This window comes from Triturus cristatus, chromosome 8, assembly GCF_964204655.1.
Source record: "Triturus cristatus chromosome 8, aTriCri1.1, whole genome shotgun sequence".
NCBI lineage: Eukaryota > Metazoa > Chordata > Amphibia > Caudata > Salamandridae > Triturus > Triturus cristatus.
The window spans coordinates 1246633491-1246657009 of NC_140591.1; the positions used below are offsets into that span (position 1 = coordinate 1246633491).

The window sequence follows — 23519 nt, forward strand, 5'->3', positions numbered from 1 at the left end:
CCTGGGTTTTTACTTCTCCAGATCAAGCAGTCTTAAGGAAAGCCTACCAGTATGTATGACATGTGAATCATACACATTGAAGTCCTCTTTACCTTATGTAACATTCTCTATACACTGATTTACACATGTATTATTCATTGTTTCTTTATGTAAGTGGTGAAAAGTGCTATGACACCGTACACTGGTGTAAGAGGTGCTATGAAACCAATGAAATACATGTGACAGAGGGACTGTGGAGAGAAGAGAGGCACTGTTGGCAGGGTGGTAGTGAGGGAATCATTAAAGAGCCCCAACAAAGATCGTCATATCCTGGTGCACAGTAAGGTCATCATTTGCTATGCTTTGAATGCTAATACAATTCAATATATAACGACAAATGTGTTGTAGAATGCACCCTTTTTCCCTAATGTTCTTGGGGGGAGGGGCCCTCAAAGCCCCCTTTGTAATGGCTATGCTCACTCACTGCACTTGGCATGCACTGTATGGGGACTGGTCTGACAACATTTGCCAGGGCTGCTTTGGGTTTCCAGTCCAGCCATGTCAGGAGTAGGAGCCTCATACCGCGAAATAAAACCAAACATTGAAAAGTTAGTCGCCGAGATGTAGCACCAACCTTCCCATTAAAATGTTGTGATTTTTGCAATTTTTTTTTCAATATTTAGTAATTCGAGTATTTGTTTGGTGTGCACTTCTTTGTGTATGTTATTTGCGAATGGCTATGTAAATGTTTGAAATTTAAATACTACAAATTGCTTCGGGGTCCCCGGCTTCCAGTAGTGACTCAATGGGGGTGCTCAGGAGTCAAAAGTTTGAGAACCACTGGTTTAAAACATGCACATATCTTGACTGTATTCTCTATAACTTATCACGTATAATGCAAATTATGAAAAATAATGAATAGTTATTAAAACAGATCCCTAATAAGACTCATATGATGAGGGAGTGTAGCTTGCGAGCCGAAGATGGCGGACGCGTGAGCCTGCTGCTCGGCGCTGGCCTATTACAAATCGTACGCCATCCGCTGCCTGGGGGCGATGCTGACCACGGTACTGACCCATCGATGGTGGCGGTCCCTAGGGCCACTTCTTAGGGGCAGAAAGTTTCCTTTCAGACAGTCTGGCTGTGTGGCACGTGTCAGCCCCGGCCTCCAAGATGGCGACTGGTGATTGATGGAGCTACTTCCTCTGGTCTTAATGGCCTGGGCTGAGAAGGCTGTGTGGTCTCCATTGCCATCAGACAGCACGACCGTAAATTGGCTCCAGTGCGGCTCCTGGAGGGGTCGGCTCTGAGCAGCTCAAAACCGGTGAGTGTTGTGCAGGATCCCGACAAATGGGCTCCATCTCCTGGGGCGCCGCAATTCTCGTGCCTGTGTTGAGGCCTGGTCGAGACGACTGAGGCCAGTGTGAGGCTGGGGGACAACCGGACGATTCCTGCTTGTGATCTGAGGCAACTGAGGGACCTGGCTGGAGGCCCGCCTAAGCAGCACTGGTGGTGCACAGTAGCTGAGTCGGTCAGCAACAGTGAGCACTGAGTTTACCTGTCGGACCTGAGCAGACATGCTGATTACAGCGGAGACACTGAACATTTAGACCCCCCATCCCCTGACTGCAGGCACCAAGGGGGCCTCGGAGATGGCTGGGAGATCCGGGGGGGGGCCACTAGTTTGCGCAGACTCCGCCCTGTGATTTGTGGGACAAGGGCGGCCCTTGCCTTCCCCCTAGAAATGGTCTAGTTTTAAAGAATTGTTGCTGGGGGCCTGTATACCCTCTGGAGGCGGAGACTAGGGCCTGGTCTGATGTAGGTCTCTCCGGTGTGGGGGCCCTGATTTTGCCTGCTCTTCATGTCCCAGAATCCCATGCTGGGAGCAACAGGGTGCGAGTGATGACTGGTGGGCCTAGTCGCCATCACTGGTGATTGACCTGGCTTGAGGCATGCTTTGACGCCTCAAGTACTTTTGGGGAGAGGATTTTGGCCCTGCCTACTCGCTGGGGTGCCTACATGGGCATCAGACAACATAGGCTTGCATCTCTTACGGACTTGGAGAAGTGTCTGTTTCTCTAGGGAAGGGGTTTTAGCCACATAGCTGAAATTAGCTCAAGCGAACCTGGGGCTGGTGGTTCTGAACTTTATTGTGGCCATATTGTCCTTATGGGGAAGCCTAAGGCCAAAGCGGTGGCGCCCAGCCTGGATGGTGGGAGCCCTCCCAACCCTCACTTGTGTAGGCTGAGGAGATAGATGCCTGTCAAACTCCATACATCTCCACCTAGATAAGATACTTGCCGCCATAGCAGACACAAAGACATGGTGACATCTCGAATGTTGGCTTCAGTCAGAGGTTGCCCGAATCATCTTACTCCCTTCTTCGCCCTGGAGCACGCCCATAGAGCGCGGGCCTGCTAGCACCAGCCGCCTCCTGTGGTGGTAAGGTTACTCAATATTTTTGTTTGAATCGGTTTACTGTTTTTCAAATTGGAGCATAAACATGGTATGGGGTAAACATTTCAGTACCAGTATTTTGCTAAAGATGTATCATAATTTACATGAAAAAACATGTTGGGTTGCAAAATGATACAAAATACGTTTGATATATAAGTGGCATATGCCACAGTGAGCATCCGCAGGAGAACGTATGTAGACCACAGGTATCGAATTAACAAAATGCAGGAGTCGTTACTTGGTGCGCATATGGTTCCCAATACGTGGCCTAATACATGTGTGATTGGTGTGGGCGAAAACCTGCAATGAGCTCATCAACAATAGTAATCATCAGAGAGAAAATGGGGTGGAGAGGGAAGGGGAGACAAAAGCTGGGGGGATAACTAGGGTCTCCCGTGGCAAGCTAACTCCATTATAAAGACAGAGCTATTACACTTAAAAGGGCATGAGCGGGGGGGCCTTCACAGAGGACAACGGTAAACCATTGGTGTTCCTCAACTTCACGGCTGCAGTGCAAGCTATGCGCGCTTCCTTCCTGGAAGTAAAAAAGGCCCTCCGAGAGGAAGGCTTGCAATATTCTTTGATGTTCCCTGCCAAACTCAGAATCATACTTGGTGAGACTACTCACTTCTGTGACGAGCTGGGTATGACATGGGACTGGCAAGAGGCCTACAGAGCTGGGCCAACTCTGACGGCGGGCCAACCAAAGACTGAAGCGCCCAGTGGTAGGTCCCTGAAGCACTCACAAAGGGCCCTAGGTGGCTGGTAACTGAAGAAACCACCCCCTTCACAGACTGAACAGGTGCAGGCAGCCGCACTCCAGCCTGTAGCTGAGATTGCGGCAATGCAGGAGTCTGGCACCCCTGTGGGCCGACAGTCAGTTGTCTCGGAGTCAGTGACTTCACTGGAGGATGGTGCTGCTCTGCCTTTAGTGTCTCGCAGTCAGTGGATGACAGGATCTGAAGTGCTGGGTTACTGGCAAAATGGCTGACTGGTGGCTGTGGGTCGGGTGGCGCTTTTTCACTGCTGGGCAGGGGTTTGTGGAAGTTCAAGTTTGGAGGACACTGTCTATGTATGCTTCTAATGATTATTTTGTGGCCCGGAATCAAGGGTATCCCTAGAAGCCGAATTTGAGCTAGGCCAAGCCCCCAGAGGGTAATCAAGTGTGGGGCCGGCACGGAACTGGCTTAACCTACACATCTTGGCCTACCCCTCCCGGATTGGCCCCTGCCATGAGACTGGAGAGACGTTCTAATGACACTGTGTTCACTTTACATGTTTGGGTGGCCAGCTGATGCTGGGCTGCTGCTGGGCAGGGAAGTTCACAGTTGGGGTTCTAATGGCTTGTCTCGGCAATCTGCATTATATGTTGATACGTGAGGGTTGGTCCCTGGGGTGCAACTGAAAAGCACACATGGGACACACACGGTTTGATCAGATGCGTGACCAGCGTCGTACCCTAACGTTCTTGTCCTGGAATATCCAGGGGATGGGATCGGCATCTAAACGCCATAATATTATCAGGTATCTGTGGTGCATGTGGCTATGTTGCAAAAGACTCATCCTGCCAGGGGTGAAATTGAGCGCTTGTGACAGATGACGAGGCCAGTTGTATGCTGCCTCCTATTCTGCCTATGCATGAGGGGCACTAATCTGGATTAGAGCAGGGAAGCCCTTCTAGCTTATCCACACCACCATCAACAAGGAGGGACGCTATGTCCTACATAAGGGTAGGTTGCTGGGTAGTGATATCACTTTAAGGAGTATTTATGCTCCAAACCAGGACCTGGTGACCTTTCGCTCACTCTCGGCTCCATTAGCGATTTTGTGACAGATGACCTCATGTTAGGTGGGGATTTTAATTGTTTAGCAGATGTCATGCTTGAATGCTCAACCCCCTCCTCCCCAATTGGCAGGCGCAACAGCACACAAGTCAGCAGAGGGCCTCCAGGACTGGCTGGATCGTTTGGAGCTGTCAGATCACTGGAGAACCCAGCATGGAGTGACACAGGATTACTCCTAATCCCACATTTACCAGCTCCATACTCAGACAATTTCTGTGTTCAAACAGGCTCAGCTAGTATGTGACACACACCAAACACCTGGGGCATACCCTCTCAGACCACAGTCCCTTATTGTTAGGTTTCTGGCTGGTTGAGGAGCAGCCATAGATTCCTATGTGGCGTCTTAATCCACTGTTTCTGGAGGATGACTGCTTTCGGGACTCCTTGGGGTGACTATTACTGGGTACTTCGAACTTAACCAGGGTTCGCATCCTCTGGCCTGGTCAAGTGGGACTCCTTTAAGGTGGTGGTTCATCGTCACAGTCTAAGCCACTCGGTCAGAGTTCGGAGGGAGCGGGATGGGGAACTTCAGTTGCTGGATAACAGGCTGCATGAGTTGGACAGTGCTCTGGGAACGGACGAGGCCCCATTAGATAGACTTCGGGAGGCTCGGCAACAGTATAATATCATTTTAGAACACCTGCGGTGTCATGATTATCTAACAATATCGCTAATGCGCACGATGAAGAGGGGCGGCCGGGTAGGCTCCTAGCTTGGCTAATTAGGCCGGAGTCCCAAGGGGCCTCTATCACACAACTCCTAACAGATGATGGTGTGTCACTTTTGACTCCCAGGGCCATCAACACCTCGCTTTGAGAATATTATGAAACATTGCATAGGCATACGGTGGCTCTCTCGCCGGGGATACAGGGTGCCTTCCAGCAATGAATGCCACTGAGAGAACTTGCAGGTGAGGCTTGGAACGACCTGGAGGGCATAGTGATGATCCAGGAGATTCAGTTCACCATCAAGGAAATGGCTACAGGGAAAACCCCGGGTCCTATCGGCGGGGTTCAACTCCGCTTTTGCAGGGACCCTGGCCCCGAAGTTGGCGTCGATATGCACTGACTCTTTAAAGCAAGGAGCACTGCCTGTGTCCATGCCGGACGCTGTTGTGATCCCACTTACCAACATTAAGGTTCAGGTTGCCCGTGCCACGGCGTATCATCCTCTGTCCATACCCAACATGGACTTTCAAATTCTTAGCAAGGTTCTGGCCCTCCGGCTACTCCCCCATATGCCCGCACCAATGCATGGTGACCAAAACAGTTTAATTCCAGCCAGCAGTACCTAATTTAATCTCCGGAGTTATACCACGCCCTTTATGATCCAATGGTGCCGTCCCAGCAGAGTACCACGCTTATGTCAGTGGACCTTGAAAAGGCCTTTGATTTGTGGGATTTCTTGTTCGAGGCTATGTGTTGGATGAGACTGGGGGAGCATTGGATCAATTGGGTTAAGTTGCTTTACTCTGTGCCGACTGCGTGGATCAGAACAGACATGACCATCTCACCGCAATACAACATATATAAAGGTACCAGACAGGGGGGTCCACTATCCCTCAGTTTCTTTGCTCTGGACTTTGAGCTACTGGCAGAGCTCTTTCCACAGGAGGGGTTGGGCTCCAGTGAGGTGGTGGAAGGTCGGGAACATATAACCTCTCTTAATGTGGACGACCTCCTACTTTACTTGGTGGATGGCCCTACGGGAGTTGTGACCACAGTACACATTCTGGGGAAATTTGAGACTCTTTCGCGCCTATGGGTCAATAAAACCAAGACTGGTCTGTTCCCCATGTCACCAGGAGTTCAGTAACCACTGGATATTTTGCAAGACTTGACTTGGTCCCTTACATTGTTTAAGTAGCTGGCAATCAAGTGTCCCACGCATCAGAAAATCTACATGAGGGCAACTTGGGGAGGGCCCTCAGATCACTCAAAACTTGCGTCCCTTCTGGAGATCTCTCAAAGTGACAATTATGGCCAGGATTTCATGTCCAAAATGGTTATGCTCCTAAGATTATTATACTTTTTTTTAAATTCATTTACCGGTTGTGGTGCCTGCTTCTTGGTTTCAGCAAACGGACACACTGCTTAGGAAATTGATAGGTGCCGCCATAGGGTGTTCCTGGAGGTTCTCTGGTACTTGCCTGACGAGGGGGGCCTGGGCGCCCCAGATTTGGAGCTGTATTTTTCAGTGGCGCAGCTCCACTGGGTCACTCAGTGGCTTGACGGGACCCAACAGGAGGAACTGGGTCAGATGGGGCTAGCCCACCATTAGCGTGCACTGCTGGCAAAGCTGCTCTGCCCAGTAATGGTAATTCTAAGACCAGGACTGTTATTAGTGGTGGCCTTGAAATGTTGGAGAAACTGCGTGCTGAAGACTGTGGGGTCGTCCCTTTATGCCCCTGCCCAACTGTTAGTGAGTCTCCCACATGGTGACCCTTCCTCTTTTTTCACAGCTTGCAGTTGTCGGCCTGGACGGATGTCGGCCTGATGGCGGTTGGCGACTTACGAACTGGGAGCCTTGCTTCCGTGGAAGAGTTACTGGCCCAATAAGACCTACCCCCGGGTCAATTTCTAACCTAGGAGCCCTGACATGTACATTTAAGGACTTGTGGGCTGGAGGGCAGGATTACACGATGACATATGCAGTACTACAGCTATTGGTGTCCATGGGCATGGCGAGGCATTTGGTGGAGTGGTTTTATTGGTCACTGACCGAAATGGTACGGAAACCCCAGTTGGCACTTCGGTAGAGGTGGGGAGAGATATTGGACGAGACCTTACAGATCCTGAGTGGCACATGGGGTTGGCATATCCTAAGAAGATCTCCAAGAATATGAGATTGAAATATACTCAATTTAATTATGTTCAAATGGCTTACCTAACACCCCACAGACTTCAGGTCATATATGGCAGTGAACCGCGTGGTTGCCCTAGATGTACGCCTCTGGATGCAGATTTCTGCCACATGACCTGGAGCTGCCCCCATTTACGGCCATACTGGGATGTGGTGATTCATACCCTGAATGCCACCCTGGGCTGCGCTCTTGCTTGCACTTTGGAGTGGTGTCTACTGGGATTGTTTCATAGACCTCAGATTTGGAAAGTGGGCTCTAGGTTCCTCGACTTTGCTCTAGCGCTGGCTAAGAGAAGGATAGCAAGGCCTGGAAGTGGACGAAGGAGTCGTGGTAGGTACGTGGATGAAGGATGTCACCATGTGGGCCTGGGTTGAGAAGCAGGCCATGTTCAAAGAAGACACTTGGTGGGTGACGAGACGACCGATTGCGGTGTTTTGGAGGGAGGTGTTGGCGGTAGGGAGCACCCAGAAGGTGAGGCGGAGGAGGGCCCTGACAGACAGACTTGGCCGGCTGAGGAGGACAGGAAAAACTACTCATGAGGCACCAATGAGGAGAGGAGTAGGCACTAGGTGTGGCTGTCTGCCGTCCTCTTGGGGTGCACTGTTGACTCCTTTTGTTGTAGTCCTCTGACGTACGCCCCAACCCTCCCTCTGGAATTTCTTCATGCTGCTCCTATCACCCAGGATCCTCCATTGGCTTACATGAGGCTATTCTACCTCTCCCTCTCTGATGTGCTAGTTTTCTCTTTTTTGACTTACTTGTGCAATCCCTGAAAAAGTCTGGTTATCTTTTTGCTTAGTTTTTCATATATTACCTTCCGCGGTTTCCCTTCCCCTTGCTCCTGAGTTCTAGTCTACATGACAATAAAACTTGGAATGAACAACAAACCCTTACAGGCCTTGCATATTCTGAGCTAGGGGGTCACACAGTTGGTGGGACACTAAATAAGGAAAATAGGGCGGCATGATTCAGTTATCTCATCTGTACTAGACAGCACGCCACTACGGTCACATGGCAGCCTCCACGGGTTGAGATTTGATGACCATTGTTTGTAAGCTGGTTGGGTCTCCTGGATATGCCATGTTTGCTGTAATGATGCTTATTTTCTGACATGCCATTACTCAAGTGTATTATTTATCATAAAAATGCCAATGAACTTAAAAAAAAAAGACATATGATGACTTGGGCTATTAAGGCCCCATCAATAAAAATCAAATATAATATCTCACTGACCGATAACCTGAAATCTTCTAACAGAAAAACAATGGAAATACATCTCGCAAGGCTGAACGCAAGCTACTTATATGACCATCTTTCCAAAATATAACTTCTCAATTAATGTCCAAGTTATGTAGTTTGGCGCATTTGTGTAACTGCAGTTGCAAATTATTTCTGGGCAACCAGAGCACCATAATAAGGCGGCTTTCTGCATAACCACTGGGACGCACAGTTGAAGAAAGCTAGCAGAATTAATTAGGGTACAAATGAATGAGTTATCCGTTGTAAGAAACTGGATTATTATTTGGGTGGGGCAACTACCCACTTCCAGGAATATTCACAACTCTTGTCATGGTGAACCTTCGAAATCACAAAAGTAACCTAAGCTCGGGACCCTGGTAACTACGGCATAGAGAAGGTAGGCCTAATTTATGGCAATGCAAAGTATTTAAGCAGTACCAAAACAGTAATAAAGTCAAATGCAAAACAATAAAAACCTCAAACCAAATTTGAAAAATAGAGTAAAATGCAATAAACAAGATGACACCTAAAAGACAAGGGGAACCGGAAATATGAACATTTTAATGTTTCAAGTAGAAATAGTGCCAAAAGTGTCAATAATCGTCAATGGTTGTGGTATACCAGAGCCTCGGTGCAATTTGAAGCTCATTGCAATGGAGTGCAGGTCGGATGCACCAACCAGGTTGACCTGGTCAAAGATTTTACCTTCTCACTTAGTTTTTTGAGTCCCAATCCACCACAGGAGTACACGTCTAAAGCCTTAGTGACTCACAGGGTGTCAGGCAGACCCAAAAGCAGGTTCTAGTCCGGTTCCAGTTTTCACTGATCAGTTGGGTACTTCCAGAAAAAGGCCTCTACCAGCTTGTTGCCTCTGTAGACACACTGCTGGTCAGCCAACTAATCCTTGAAGTCCACATTTTTGTACTGGGTACAAGAGGAAGCAGGTTCAGTCTTTCACCGCTCTTCCCTGGTCACAGAGAGCATGTCCAGTCCTCTTCTCATCCTCCCCAGGTCCAGAAGGTGTTCTAAAGCGGGTGTCTGGAATGAGATGGGGGGGGGGGGTTGGGGGTGGGATAGGGGTTTGGCCAGAGGGGGCAGGAGTTTGGGGGTGGGGTGAAAGTTTCCGGGCCAACTCTAGCCACTTTTTCAGTAGTTTTTGTTCCACTTACTTCAAATATTCCCAAAATGCCATAGTTTAGGGCATATTCAAGATGCCAAAAGTCTTCAGTCACATTAAACTTCAGCTCTGATGTCTGGGGAGTGTGTGTGGCGGGAGTGTACTATGGCAGCGTTTCCCAAACTGTGGTCCGCGGACCCCTAGGGGTCCGTGACACATTCCCAGGGGGGGCGCAGTACTTGACTGCCCACCGTCGTTGTAAAAAACGAAATGCCCATGCGCCCTCACAGCACATAAGAGGTGAGAATGTTGTTGGCGCCAGGGTGGCAAGACTACAATACAATCTGGCCAATCACCATTCAGCTTTAGGTGCAAGCTGAAGGATGATTGGCTTTGTTTTATTATTTGCTTCTGCCGGTCACCGACGTTGCGCTCGCACGGCAGTGCGTGCGTTTCCTCTTCTGTTTGTGGACAGGCCCAGGGCATTTGGCTACCATATGTCCCCATTTGCCCTGAAAGCATGGTACAGCTGTGCCTCGTGTGTCGAGATTGAAGAGCATTGGAGCACCTTGAACGGGCAGGAGGGCTCTTCTCCGTCTGGAACTGCATGTGAGTGTTTAATTAGTGTGGACGTATTTACAGTAAAAGCGCGCGCATGCTTCAAAAACGTGTTTCCTTTCATCAGCGCCTCGTGTAACACAGCTGCCAAGGTTTCAGATTGCTGTGTGTGACATTTTCATGATTTAAAGTAATTATGAGTAACATTTCAATGACTATGGGTGATACTTTCTCCCGAGTAAAATGAAGCAATGGGAAACATAGAGACTGTATTAATTATTTCATAATGACTTTTAGCTCACACTGATTAAATTCTTTAATAGCTGAGCAGCTTACCGCCCAGGGTCCACCGTGCTGCCCGCTACTTGCAAGGTCAGTGGCCCACATCAGTGGCGCTAAGTCACCCCGGCCAAACAAGTTACTGCGCTTATCATAATGCACAAAAAAAGACTGCACAGTTCTCAGTGACACGGCCGCAGGCAGCACTGGATGACCGCTGTGCGCCTTTAAAGGCATAACAAGTTAGTACAACTAGGAGAATCAGGCATAGTATCGTACTTCTTAGAAAGGTGAGCCAGTGCCGCGGCAACAGCCCGGCCCGCAGTCATGGACTCTCACTCCCGTGGCAATCAACGCCAGGCCTCATAATTCTGGCAGGCACACACATTGGACTGGTGACAGTGCTCTGGGCTGAGGACAACCACTCCAGCCGCCGCCGCTGTCCGTGGTTCTCTCTCAGCCTGGCCGCCGGTGCCGGGTCAATCCGGTCACAGCGGGATCAATTTAATTAATAATTACCGCCGCTGTGCGAGCGGCTCTTCCAACATCTTGCCAGCAGGAGGTACTTTTACGAGTCTGCCGCTGGTAGTAAGATCGGGCCCAGTCACGGATCATAACTGCCCAGGTACCGTGATTACTCCTCACTGCAGTGCAAATTTCATAACATGCCGCCCATTTGCACCGCAGCCGATTTTGTTCTAAAAAAACACAGTGCTTGGGAATGGAATTAGCCCTGAGGCAGCCCCGGCACGGACTCTTTACCTCTTTACGCCAGTCAGTGAATGTAAAGAGCCTCGGGCCATACCTTCTGCAGTGCACACACTCAAGTGGACTCTGCTGGTGAGAGCTCAAATGCCTTCTTAGAGCCTGTGCCTTTACAACGTGTCCCTGTGTGCCTTTTGAGCACCAGGCTGCAGCTCACACCCCTCTCCCCCAGCAGCACAACACAGAGCACTTTGACACTGACATACCAGTGTCCCAAAATCAGATGGCACGGTTGGTATAAATAAGAAAAGGATAGGAGGAGGCGTATAAGCACCTGAGAAAGAGGCATGTTTTATCTTTGTGTTTAGAGTCTGTCCGAACCACAGCAAGACTTCAAAGTAAATGTGACACTTCCTTTCTTTACATTTCAATTGAGAAGGACACTTTTAAAGAAATGCACTGTAAAAACAGAGGCCTTTCCTTCTTTTCATGTCTGCGTGCAAACCTGCTTGTCCTTTCTGCTCAATTGAAAGGATTCAAACACGTTGCTACGCTTGCTGTGGATTTGCTACAAGCAAGCGTGAAACTCTTGTTCCTTCCTTCCCCTCTTGGTTACTTTCCAACAAGAGTGGCAGCTGGGCATTGAGTCTGATTCCCGAGGTGGATGCACGTGACGTCATCTGATTACCCCGGCCTAGCTGTCATATCTACAGGCTGCTTTTCATTAGGTGCCAGGCCATTAGATTAAGCACACGGAGTCACCGCGCTGCTATATTCTCCAGCTTTCACTCAGTATCGTCCATCGAGCCTCCCGGACAGCTACAGCAGGCAGCAAGCTGGTCGTGTGGAAGGGGTGCTGATGTGTGTCCATGCATTTTAGTGCGGTGATTACCGTTTTAATCTTTTGAAATTTAAATTGGACAAATTGCTTGGGGGTCCCCGGCTTCCAGTAGTGATTCAGTGGGGGTCCTCAGGAGTCAAAAGTTAGGGAACCACTGTACTATGGTAATCCTAGTCTCCTTTCTCATTCCAGATCCAAAGCTAAATTCCAGTTAGAGGCAGGCATTTTACCCGCAATAAACACAGAGACAGTCTGATAGGACAAAAGCAGGGTCCTCCAGCACCCAGACAGTGGATACACGAGAATTGTCCTGGCATCCTCTTCCCTCCTTTTCAAGTATGTCTCAAGCGTTACGTGTGGCTTAACAGACCTATCCAGCAGGATTTGAAACAGTGTTGTCGAAAGAAGGCCACAGCCCCCACCCTGCATTTTCTGTGGAGTTCAGAGGAGTCACCTCTGCCAATTCAAGTCAGCTTCTTGGAGGTTCTTCACACCTTTTTCACCCCTATTCAAGGCTGAGGAGCACAGGCTGACAGCTGGCAGATTATACTAGTTAGCCTTCTGACAGTTCAGATAGGTAAAGGGCAACTCTCTGAAACAGGGGTATTCAACCTTTTCTGAAGTGAGAGCTAGTTCTGATGAGTGACAATCACAGTGAGCTACCAAAGGCTAAGCAACTCAAGCATTGTTACCAGACGCCTCAACGCCCAGCTTAATTGACCGTAAGCCCATAAGTCCATAGAACCAGATACTATGATTTGAACAAAATACTTTGACTAGGGGCACTATAACAGGGCTGCCATGTGTGTCAGTGAGAGTATGGTCTTTGGGGTTATATGAACATGTGTGCGTATGAATGGGAGACATGTGTACAGGTGATTGAGAGTCTGTATTGTACGTACTTGTGGTACAGGACATACCTTTCGCCATATGTGGCACATGTATAACACAAACATACAACCATTTTTGTTTTTTAAATGGGAGAAATGAACGAGTTACTTACCTTTGGTAAGGATGTATCTGGTAGAGACACAGTCTAACCGCAGATTCCTCAACTTTGAATATCCCGAGGCGTCAAACTGGATCCGGAAAACTTTCCACAGCAGCACCTCTGCGCGCCGGGGGCAGGGCCGCACGGCTCCGCCCTGGCGTCGCCCACGGACGTGACATCACCGGAGCCATATAAGCCCATCCCGGCGCGCTGACGTCAGTTTTCGGCAGAGAAACCTTTCCGCACCACAACGCGGAGCCACCACCAAAAACTGTGAGAGTATGGGAGCAGTGAGCAAAAAAGATTAAAAAGAAAAAGAAATTGAATGGTGAGACAGCACCATAAAGGACAGTGCCAGGCACTGTATACTGAAAAACAGTGAAGGGAAAGAGCAGAGCACCGCTCTGAGAAGCAACCATGCAAAAGTGAAGGCTAAACCCTCCCCGGAGGCAGATGAGAAAAACATCACGGCAGACGACAGAAAGTCTGCAACCACAATATATAACTGTGAAGGGGAACAAGCCCAGAACACATGAGCAATGACAATCCACCACAAGTCGGCACCAGAAAGGGACGTTGTATCCCTTGTAAGAGACCTATAGACTGAGGCAGAGCCAATAGACTTCAAACCAATGGACAGCCAGGGAGGTAAAAGACCCCAAGGCGATTGAGAAGGGGGGGGGGGGACATGAGAAGACCCCACACTGGACGACCCAGGTCATAGGGATGTAAAAGGACACATGACACATGAGTATACCGCCCAAACACGAGAATGGGTGTCGTAGCAAGCAAAACAGAATGAAGCATCCTGTGGAGAAATGAAGTGAAATATGTCACCCTGTAGAACGACAAAGCCACCCAGAGGGAGGGGAATGCATAAAACCTGCCCTGAAAAGGTCCTTGCAGAACGGGGAGAATGGGTGGGCGTTAAGGAATCTGCGGCTAGACTGTGTCTCTACCAAATACATCATTACCGAAGATAAGTAACTCGTTCATCTGATAGAGACATCTAGCCGCAGATTCCTTAACTTAGAATAGATACTAAAGCCATACCCATAGAGGAGGTGGGTCTGCGACTGAACCCCACCAAGTTCCAGAGAGAACTTAGCCGTCAACAAGGTGAAGAAACACAGTGGGGACAGCAATGGCGGCGCAGCCAACACCTGACCACGAAGCTCTGAAAAGAGCGGAAAGAAATTTGAGGCAAAGGCACCACAAGCCATGAAAAAACAGCACGAAAACCCTCGTGTGTATACCGGGTTGAGAGACAGAAGCACAGAGACAGAAATGCCGGTGCAGGAGTGAGAGTTCATGGCTTTGTAAAAGAAGATGAACTGAGCCCAGGGTCTGATGGAACCGCAGGATCCGATGCGTCGACAGGAAGCAAGACCCAGACAGAGGACAAAACGGTATGACAGTCAGTGCATACCGGTAGAGAATGCACAACAGTGGAAAAAGCACTGTTGAACCTGCACCAGCTAAGATACGCGGGGCAGCATTGGCAGAACGCCGACCCATGGCCAGAACGTGTCGGCATTACCAGAAACACAAGACACTCCAGTACGCAGCGGCTCCTTCACAAAGACATGTGAGGAGGCAGAAGGCAACAAGCAGAAGCACCCAGAACATGACCACAGTAAGACTGGTATGCATGTGGAAGGTAGGAATACATATAAGCATACCGTGTGGATGCCAGAACCACATCAAGTATAGGGAAATCCCTCTGTAGGGTAGCATGAGCAGCCTAGATGTGAAGGACTCGATACCAGGCAGGCAACTGGCAAAAAGCGTCGTCCGGCAAGACGGACACACACAGAAGAGCTCGCACCACGAGCAGACTGGGGCGAAGACCACAGACACTGCAGCAAGGAACGTTGCCTGCGCGACTCCGTTGTGGGAAGAGCATAGAGCAGATATATATTAAGAAAGATACACATCTAAAAAGGGTGTGTTGCATAAAACAAGACAAGGGCACGCCATAAGTACCTATAGTCATGGTGAAGTAGAGTTGGACAGGACAATGTCCAGATCCGTAAGCGACCTCAGCCACCCATCCCGGGGGAGCCACGGTCCCCCGCCAAACAGATGAGGAGATTGAGCAGGACACAAAAGCGGAAACAGTTAGGACCAACGTAATGGCCTAGGGATGTACAGACAAGACCAGCCAAGAAAGCGAGTATCCTGAAGAGAACACTTCCCCTGAGAGTGTTACGGCAGGAACCCAATGCACCTGCGCGGAAAGCAGCAGGGAAATAGGAAAAAACTCCTGTTTGGGATGTGCCCAGAAAATGAGGGCACAAGGCAGTGGACAGCATAGACTTACATGGTGAAGACGCCACCGCCTATAGAAAAGTTCAGACAGGGCTGAAGTACGAGAAATTATTACCCATCCCGGAGAGTAGAGGGTAGAACTAGTTACCGTGGAAGAAAGAACGCAGGCACCCCATGATAGCGAACATACCAGGGTGCACCCACACTACGCTCAAACACTGAAGAAGTGTGCCGCGCAGCGGCTCTGCCATTGCGCTATACGATGGCAGGGCATCAGCCACGGAAGAACTGTACCGGAACGGAACAGAACAAGGGAAGCACAGCAAAGCTAAATAACGACCCTGGGCAAGGCAGGCGAGACAGAAGCCTCACGGTAGGGAACCTCTGCTGATGCTTCGAAGTACTACGGACAACCGTAGACCCCAACCCTAACTGAAAGTGCAATAGAGTGAGGTCAACCTATGAGTCGCATAACAGCAGAAAGAGAGGACAGACTGATCCACAGAAGAACCTCTGTGAGGAAGACTCCACAGGAGCATACCAAGCCTTCCTTGTAGGAAGGCAGTTACATAATAGCCAGCAAATACCCGACATAGGGTAAGTCTTAACCCCGGAAAGGGGGCTCCTCTTGAGACAAGCTCACCGATAGAGAGAGGACTGAAAGGAAGGCAGAACCAGCTGACCAGTTGTACTGAACAAAGGTAAACACGGCGGAGTAGCCGCTAGACAATCTGGGTATTATGTCATGAACCCAGGGTCCCAAACAAACAAGGCAACACTGCCTATGCACAAGAAAAAGATAAGCCAGATGGACGAGAAAGGCAGGCCGCAAGGGCCAGACAATCACGGAAGACCAGGCATGAGGCGGGAGGCCGCTGAATCAGCGGGACAGTCAAAAAGGTCCACACCATTGAATGGCATATCCCTAAGAGCGGCCCCAACACTGTCGGGAAAACGACTATCGTATAGCCATGCGGCGCAAAGCAACCGACTGGGCCATTGCCCTACCCACAGAGTCTGTAGTATCCAGGACCGATTGAAGGGAAAATTGTGCCATTCCCCGGCCATCAACAAGAAGGCGATGCAAGACAGCCCGGGGCCCTTCTGGGAGAGAAGGAAAAAAAAGCTCAACCAAGTCCCAAAGGGCAAAAGATGCACGTGCGAACACGCAAGATGTGTTCAAGGCACGGATGCCCTCACTGGCGGAGGAAAAAATGTGGCGACCACATGTCTCCAGCAACCGAGACTCCCTAGTGGGAGTTAGCAACGGCAGAGTGGAAGAAGGCTGCAAGGTGAAAGCTGCATGGACAACCAGACCCTGAGCTCTAGGGTAAAGGGACAAGCAGACAGGATCGTCTGGGGCTGGGCGATGCCAGCGAGCAATGGCCCGATCAACAGGGTCACCAGAGGAGGGCCGTGCCCTGGTACCAAGCAGGATGTCAAACAAAGACCCACCAAGGGGCAGCAAAGGCACCACGTCCACAGGCTCCATGTGGAGGAGATGCAGTAAAGGATCAGAGGGCAGGGAAACCACAGGGGGCTGCAAGTGAAGAATATCCGCAGCCCTGCGAACAGCCCTCGCGAAAGCCACACTAGCCTCTGTTGCCATTCTGGGGGGCGACAACAAACCATCGGTCGGGGACAGCTGGAGGCTAAGCCGTCCACTAGACAGTAAGGGTGGAGAAGCCTGAGGTTGATCCGAAAACCATGGAGCGCTAGGTACCTGTACCAAAGGGCACCGAAACTACCCCGGACATGGTGAGCCCAGAGGGATTTTATCCTCCTGTAACAGAGGAGCCATAGGCACCGGCACCGACCGACGCCGAGACGGCGTTGCATCGACGTCGAGAACCTCCAGAGGGGACACGATATGGGCGCCGCCCCACGGCGACTTGACTTTCACCTGCGGGGAGGAAAGAGGTCGACAGGTCGTCGAACTCTGTGCCGCAGCTGACGTCAGCGCAGGAAGCCGCACACGGCTATGCGGTGACTGGACAGGCTGGGCTGGACAGACAACTGGGATGCCCTTCCGGGCCGTGTCCCGCCGATGTCATATCTACTCCGGAACTGGATTTGATTCACGCAGCCGAGGACGAATCCGCTGGCGAAGACCCGGCATGATTGCCTTCCTCCTCTCTGGGACCCAAAGGCACGACAGGGAGAGGGGGTGACCTGAAGAAAGACTGGAGAGCCCTTGAACAGGCCTCCATCTGGGTCCTCGTCACTCCGACACCCGGAAAGGGTGGGTATGGGGGAAGACGACTCCTGGGCGCCTGTGCCTGGCAAAGACCGAGAGCAGCGGGCCCCAGCTTCACGTTTACGGGAGGGCGACCTCCGTGACTTATGCTTACCTGTCTCCAAACGACGTCCGCAGGAACAACCCCGTGAACGGGCCCGATCCTGAGAGGGGCGGCGTAAAGGCGCAGGACCAGACATCCGGGCGGCCAGCAGCTTCATAGGATGCTCCCTGATGGTTTCATCTGCTGACATGCGTCGCATTCTTCGGAGTCGTGGTGCACTCCCGGGCACCACATACATATTGCGTGCAGATCCCTGACAGACATTTGTCGCGTACAGGTCTCACACGCCTTAAAGCCCGAAGGCATCGCACACTGTTCCGTGACGCCGAAGGCGTCGAGAAGGCCTGAAAAACAGGCCAAGGAACCGCTGATTTTCCTGGACCCGCATTGGGATGCGGAAAAGAAGAAAACTGACGTCAGCACGCCGGGAGGGGCTTATATGGCTCCGCTGACGTCACGTCCGTGGACGACGTCAGGGCGGAGCCGTGCGGCGCTGCCCTTGGCGCGCAGAGGTGCTGCTGCGGTAAGTTTTCCGGATCCAGTCTGACGCCTGGGGATATTCTTAGTTAAGGAATCTGCCGCTAGATGTCTCTATCAGATTTAAAGTGCAGAAATATATTCTGCAAAAATTTTCAGGTTATGGAAAAATGTTTCTGCAGTTTAAATTTCTCCCACTTAAAATAATGGCTGTATTTTTCACTTATAAATATGGCAAAGTGACAAGAAAATTAAACTGAAGAGTTAATTGTGTTTATATGGATTCCATGAAACTCAATTACATAGTCTCCCATTTCCAAGTGCCACATTTACAAACACCAGGCATCTTGCGCCCAGTAGCCTGTAGACATGGTGTCATAATAATAAATGAGAAATTCATCTGCGTAAATGGGTGGAATTTTAAGTGAAGAAACATGCTTCATAAAACATGGAGACGTTCTTGGCTTAATTGAAAGTGCAGAGAAACATTAAGACTAAGGGCCTGATTTAGATTTCGGCAGACAGGTTACTCTGTCACAACAGTGACTGATACCCTGTTTGCAGATATATAAATCCCCTAGGATATTATGGGATTTATATTTCGGCGGACGGGATATCCGTCACTGTTGTGACAGATTAACCCGTCCGCCGAAATCTAAATCAGGTCCTTGACGTTTCATAGGAAAGTTTTCCCTCACTTTAAATTTCTCCCATTTAAAATGACTATTTTTCAGTTATAAATATGGGACAGTGTCTACTACCCACTAGGCGCAAAACGACTGCTGCTTATAAATGCAAAAGTTTGAAATGGGAGAAAATTAAATGATGAGGTATTCATTAAAGTACCTTCATTTGAATGTTCTTCAATTTAAAAGCATTTATAAAGATTAAATTCTTCAGTTCTTCACCTTTGTGCCCTAGCCAGGCGAATAAATCTGACAGAGCACTGCTCATTATCAGGCTCTGCTATCTGCAGTCTGATAATAATGTAAAGTAAACACAGCCTTCCCTTAAACTTAAATGAAAAACCAGAACCTGTGAATGTTAAAAAATAAACTCAAGGCTGCCAGCTACTCAGAAGGTGTCTGGGAGCTACTGGTAACTCCCAATCAACTGTTAGTAGACACCTGCTCTAAAAGTTGACTGTTAATATTTATTGTAAATCCTACTCCACCATTGAATAGGGTTTTAATAACTATTAAAAACAGTGGTTTAATTATATTTCTAGGTGACCCCTTTCCCAAGATACAGTATTAGTACTAAATATTGCCTACCAGTGTTATTCTAAGAGACAGCTAGCCTTTCTATAATGAAAATAGCTTTCATAAGATAGTCACTGTAAGGAAGTACTAACTTTACATTTCTACATGTCCATGAAAACACAGTATAGGGTCTGCATCACTGTGGTAGGGGAAAGATCCAGAGAGGAAGTTTTTGGGACATGACTGGACAGGTTGGTAGGGATATAATTGATTAAATGCGGTACATACTGTCATTAAAAAAACAGCTTGAAAAAGGTCAGAGCAAATCTTTTTTAAGTTAAACTGAGCACAACATCAACAAATAACGAGCAAACTATGTTTGGTAGACTATGATAAAATAACAAATAATAGAAAATGAAATACACTGCCCATATGGAAATGTTGATTGAGAATTTGTAGCTTATTTAAGACACGGCTTACCATTCTTGAAGCTCAGGAGAAGGAATGAGGCCCGCCGTACCGTTTTTCGAGTTTTCCAGTTTACCCTGCCACCAATTATGATCATCCTTACTAATGATCTGGATTATATCACCCACTCTAAATCTGATGCCAGCTTCTTTGCAGGGTATGAGGTCATCTTTTGCTGGATCATATTCGAATTGTGCCCTTACATATATCTAGAAAAGAGAGATGTTTTCAAAATAAACTAATATCTGAAATATTTGGAGAACAACTGAAGACTAGATCTAATTTAAACTAGCATGCCAGGTGAGAAGAAATGAAATAATGTAGCTTGGAGGGGAAACAAAGAGGAAAAAGAAAGATTAACAAAATGCACCGTAACTCTATTTTCAAGTGACTTCAAAAGGATAGTGTAACATATTTCAACCATAAACCGAGCACCCCAAGTCTCTGATTTTGGATATTAATGCTAAAATGCAAACTATTTCTTTGGTGTCCATTCTAGTTCTTCCACTGTGTCAATTGCTCTCTTGAACACCATCCTGAATTAACTTTGCAATATGAAGAGCAAGTAAACTGTTCAAGTAACTCCTGAAAGGAAAGTCCAATCACATAGCCCTGAATTTTGCTGTTGGATACTATTGTGCTCAGCCCAAATGAGAAGTGATTAAAGCCTAAAGCTTGAGAAGGAAGTGACTACAGTAATCCATGAAACACACAGTAGGGGAAAATGACCACGAACCATGTCCTGGACAAAAAACGGGCTGAGCCCTTTAAATTCCACAAAAAAGCTTTAGCTCTTCTGCTTGCCCAAGTACATACATACCTTACCAATATAATTTTCTTAACCGTACTGAGGGCTCATCTACTTGCTTCCCTTGATTCAGAGACCATGCTGGACCAGATTCATCTCTGTATATGGATATGTTCTATTTCTTTCTTATTTTATATTTCACGGAGAGGGAATGCTTCGGCAAGCTTGCTTTAAGCACATACGAAAGCCAACTTTGTATTTTATTTCTAGCTGTTAGAAATGGCTCTATCAAGCAAGCTCCCCATCTGTGGCCAGGTACTGGTTCGGGGGGTTGATTGAGACACCCAATGTCTGTGCTTCATGTGGATTATGCTGCCTGCAACTGGTTTATCTCTGCCAGGTCACCCTTTTCTGTCAGCACAGGTAAGCTTGTTGCGTAGGAGAACTGCTGTACATTCATATTGCCTATGCTTCTTGTCTTATTCCACAGATACTCCCTCCCCTTTCTGGGCAAGCAGGGCAATTAATTCTAATTGCTTTTAAAGTCTACAAGCCTGAGGCCGCAAAAGCTTGGCACTTTTTTTTTTAAGTCTGTACTTAGTAAAGGAGACTGTTACCCCATCTAATTTTGATTGCCAGGAGTAGTTCTTATCTGACTTGGTAGATGGGCTGCATCTGTTTAAATCTGAAGGTCTTTCTCTCCTCATTTAGTAAGGGAGTGCAGCAGAAAGCTTCATTCCTTCATGGTAGTTTTGTCGGGGGGTGAGGGAGGCTGATATACCATCACTGGAAAACATTCTCAGAAACTGGAATGTCAAGTAAGAATGGTAGAGATTTTATGGATGAGCATTTGAGAAGGAAGACAGAAGGGTCCTCTTTCTTGGCTGGGTCTTCATAGGCGTATCTTTCTCTGAGCAGCCTTATTTCCAGAAACTGTTAATAATATAGTATGATTTAAGGTGTGATATGTGGATGATACTCTTTCAAGTTTTTTGTGAAGTCCCTTTGGTGGCAGGAAGAGTCGTGTTAACATAAGTGTAGGGGCCAGTATACACTCATGTTTAGAGCCTGCTGCAGTTTTCTTAAATAATTGGCTTTCTTTTCATAGTAATGAAATTATGCCATTTTTTGTGTTTAAAATTGTGACAGAATTATTTTCAGACAAAGGAAAATGATACCTCTTTGCATGTAGATTGTGTGACAGAAGCGATTTGGCATTTTGACACTTCATACTAAAAGCCCCACATTTTTGTCATTTGCTACGATTATATTTTTTCTTACATTCTGTACTCTGCAACAATTTTTCCATAGTCAAATAATTCCTTTGGATGTACAAAAGTAGTAAAGATCTTTGGTAATGTGGGAGGTTGCTTATTATCTTGCTGGCCAACCCAATGACTGGTTTGCTTGTTTTTTCTACTCGTTTACTTGATTTCAGAGGCATGGTATCTTTATTGAGTTTTCTTATTTGGAGCCTCTGAATCTTTTTCTATCGTTTCAGTCCGTCAGTGTTTAATCCTCTGATGGGGTTGTCTGTATGTTTGCTCTCATTCTTTTCCAAGCTCTTTTCTATCTCAGGCTTACTTGACTCTCTCTTGGCTGTGTGCTGTGTAAAAATAGAATTGCCTGTGCACAGTGTGGAGATGTACTACTCTTGCCTTCCTCCTGACAGACTGGTAATTGGAGTAAGCAATACATATTTCATAATATATATTTTTTGTCTTTTTAAACATTTTTATTGATTTGCTGTACACTTTTCCACCATTAGTGCAGCAGAGTGGTAACACTGTACACTGTATAACAGAAGAAAAATAATTTACAAAAATGGAAAAGAGTCGTCCTGTTGCAGGAAACCCATTTGATCGACACCACTAGTAAAGCGATGGACAGGTGGGGGTACAAAATGGTAGTACATTCGGAGTTTACTTCCGGATCTAGAGGGGTGGGTATTTTAGTACGGAAAAGCTACCCACTTACTATACACAAACATAAAACGGACAGAGCGGGGCGGTTTGCGGCTATAGCCATCCAGTGGGAGGGACGGCCCCTTAACGTAGTCTCCGTTTACATCCCCCCTGCCATGCACGCCACCGCGTTGCCGGCGCTCAGCGAATTCCTCCTCGACCTACCGGAGGGAGAACTGCTCATCGGCGGTGATTTTAATGCAGTAGTGCACGAAGCACTTGATAGGCACCCTCAGCGAGCGGGTGGGGCGGGACTGTCTCGGTTCGGAGGTTTTCTGGAGGCCATGGGCCTGCTGGATTTGTGGGGGTTGCACCATCCAACGACAAAGCAATACACGTACCACTCGGGGGTGCATAACAGTCTCACTAGGATTGACTACTTCCTGGGGTCCACTGAATGTCCTCGCAATATCGATAGTGTTGAGATTCGACCTAGAGGTATCTCCGATCACTCCCCTATACTTCTGAAATATGATTGTTACGGCCTCGCACGTCGCCGTATTCCGGTGATACGCCCAGGTTGTCTCCAGGTCCCGGCGATACATAAAGCGCTGTCGAAGGCGACGACCCTCTTCTTTACGGAGAATGCCCCTTCTGCCGCTTCGCCGACGATATTATGGGAGGCGTACAAAACAGTCCTCCGTGATCAGGCGCTCACTACCATGGCGGCGCACAGGCGTGCGACGCTGGCGGAGCTACAGTTGCTTGAACGGGAATTGCGCTTGGCGGAGGCTCGACAGGCTCGGGACCCGACTCTGGAGTCAGCCGCAGCCCTGAGGGCTGCGCAGACCAAGTATCGGGCGCACCTTACGGAGCATACGAAGCAGCAACTGCTGGCCACACGGCACAGGATATATGACCTGGGGGATAAGACAGGGAAGCTCCTGGCATGGCTTGACAGGAGGGAGGGTGGAACCAGGTGGATAGCGCAGCTCACCTCTGAGGCAGGTCAGGTGCTAACAAAACCTGGCGAGATAGCGGACACTCTCGCGCGTCACCTTCGGCGGGTCTACTCCTCCAGCTCATCTATGACAGAGGAGGAGGCAGGGACGTATGTGCAGGATCTGGCAATGCCCCGGCTCGCCCCTGAGGCGGCGGATGCCTTGGAGGCTGACATTACCGCGGAGGAGGTGCAAATGGCAGTCCTTGCGCTGCAGTCGGGTAAGGCGGCGGGACCTAATGGAATACCGGTCGAGCTATACAAGCGAATGGCCGG

At 48.6% G+C, this 23519-nt stretch overlaps 1 protein-coding gene across 10 annotated transcripts in view; it reads right to left on the minus strand.

Moving 5' to 3' along the window:
- The window catches only part of CASK (calcium/calmodulin dependent serine protein kinase), a 1269229-nt gene that overhangs the window by 231911 nt on the left and 1013799 nt on the right, over window positions 1–23519 (minus strand). For all 10 annotated transcript variants that reach the window (XM_085622943.1, XM_085622946.1, XM_085622949.1 and 7 more), the window contains one exon: window positions 19604–19800. In XM_085622943.1, the coding sequence (XP_085479069.1) occupies window positions 19604–19800 (197 nt within the window). The remainder of the gene's footprint in view (window positions 1–19603; window positions 19801–23519) is intronic.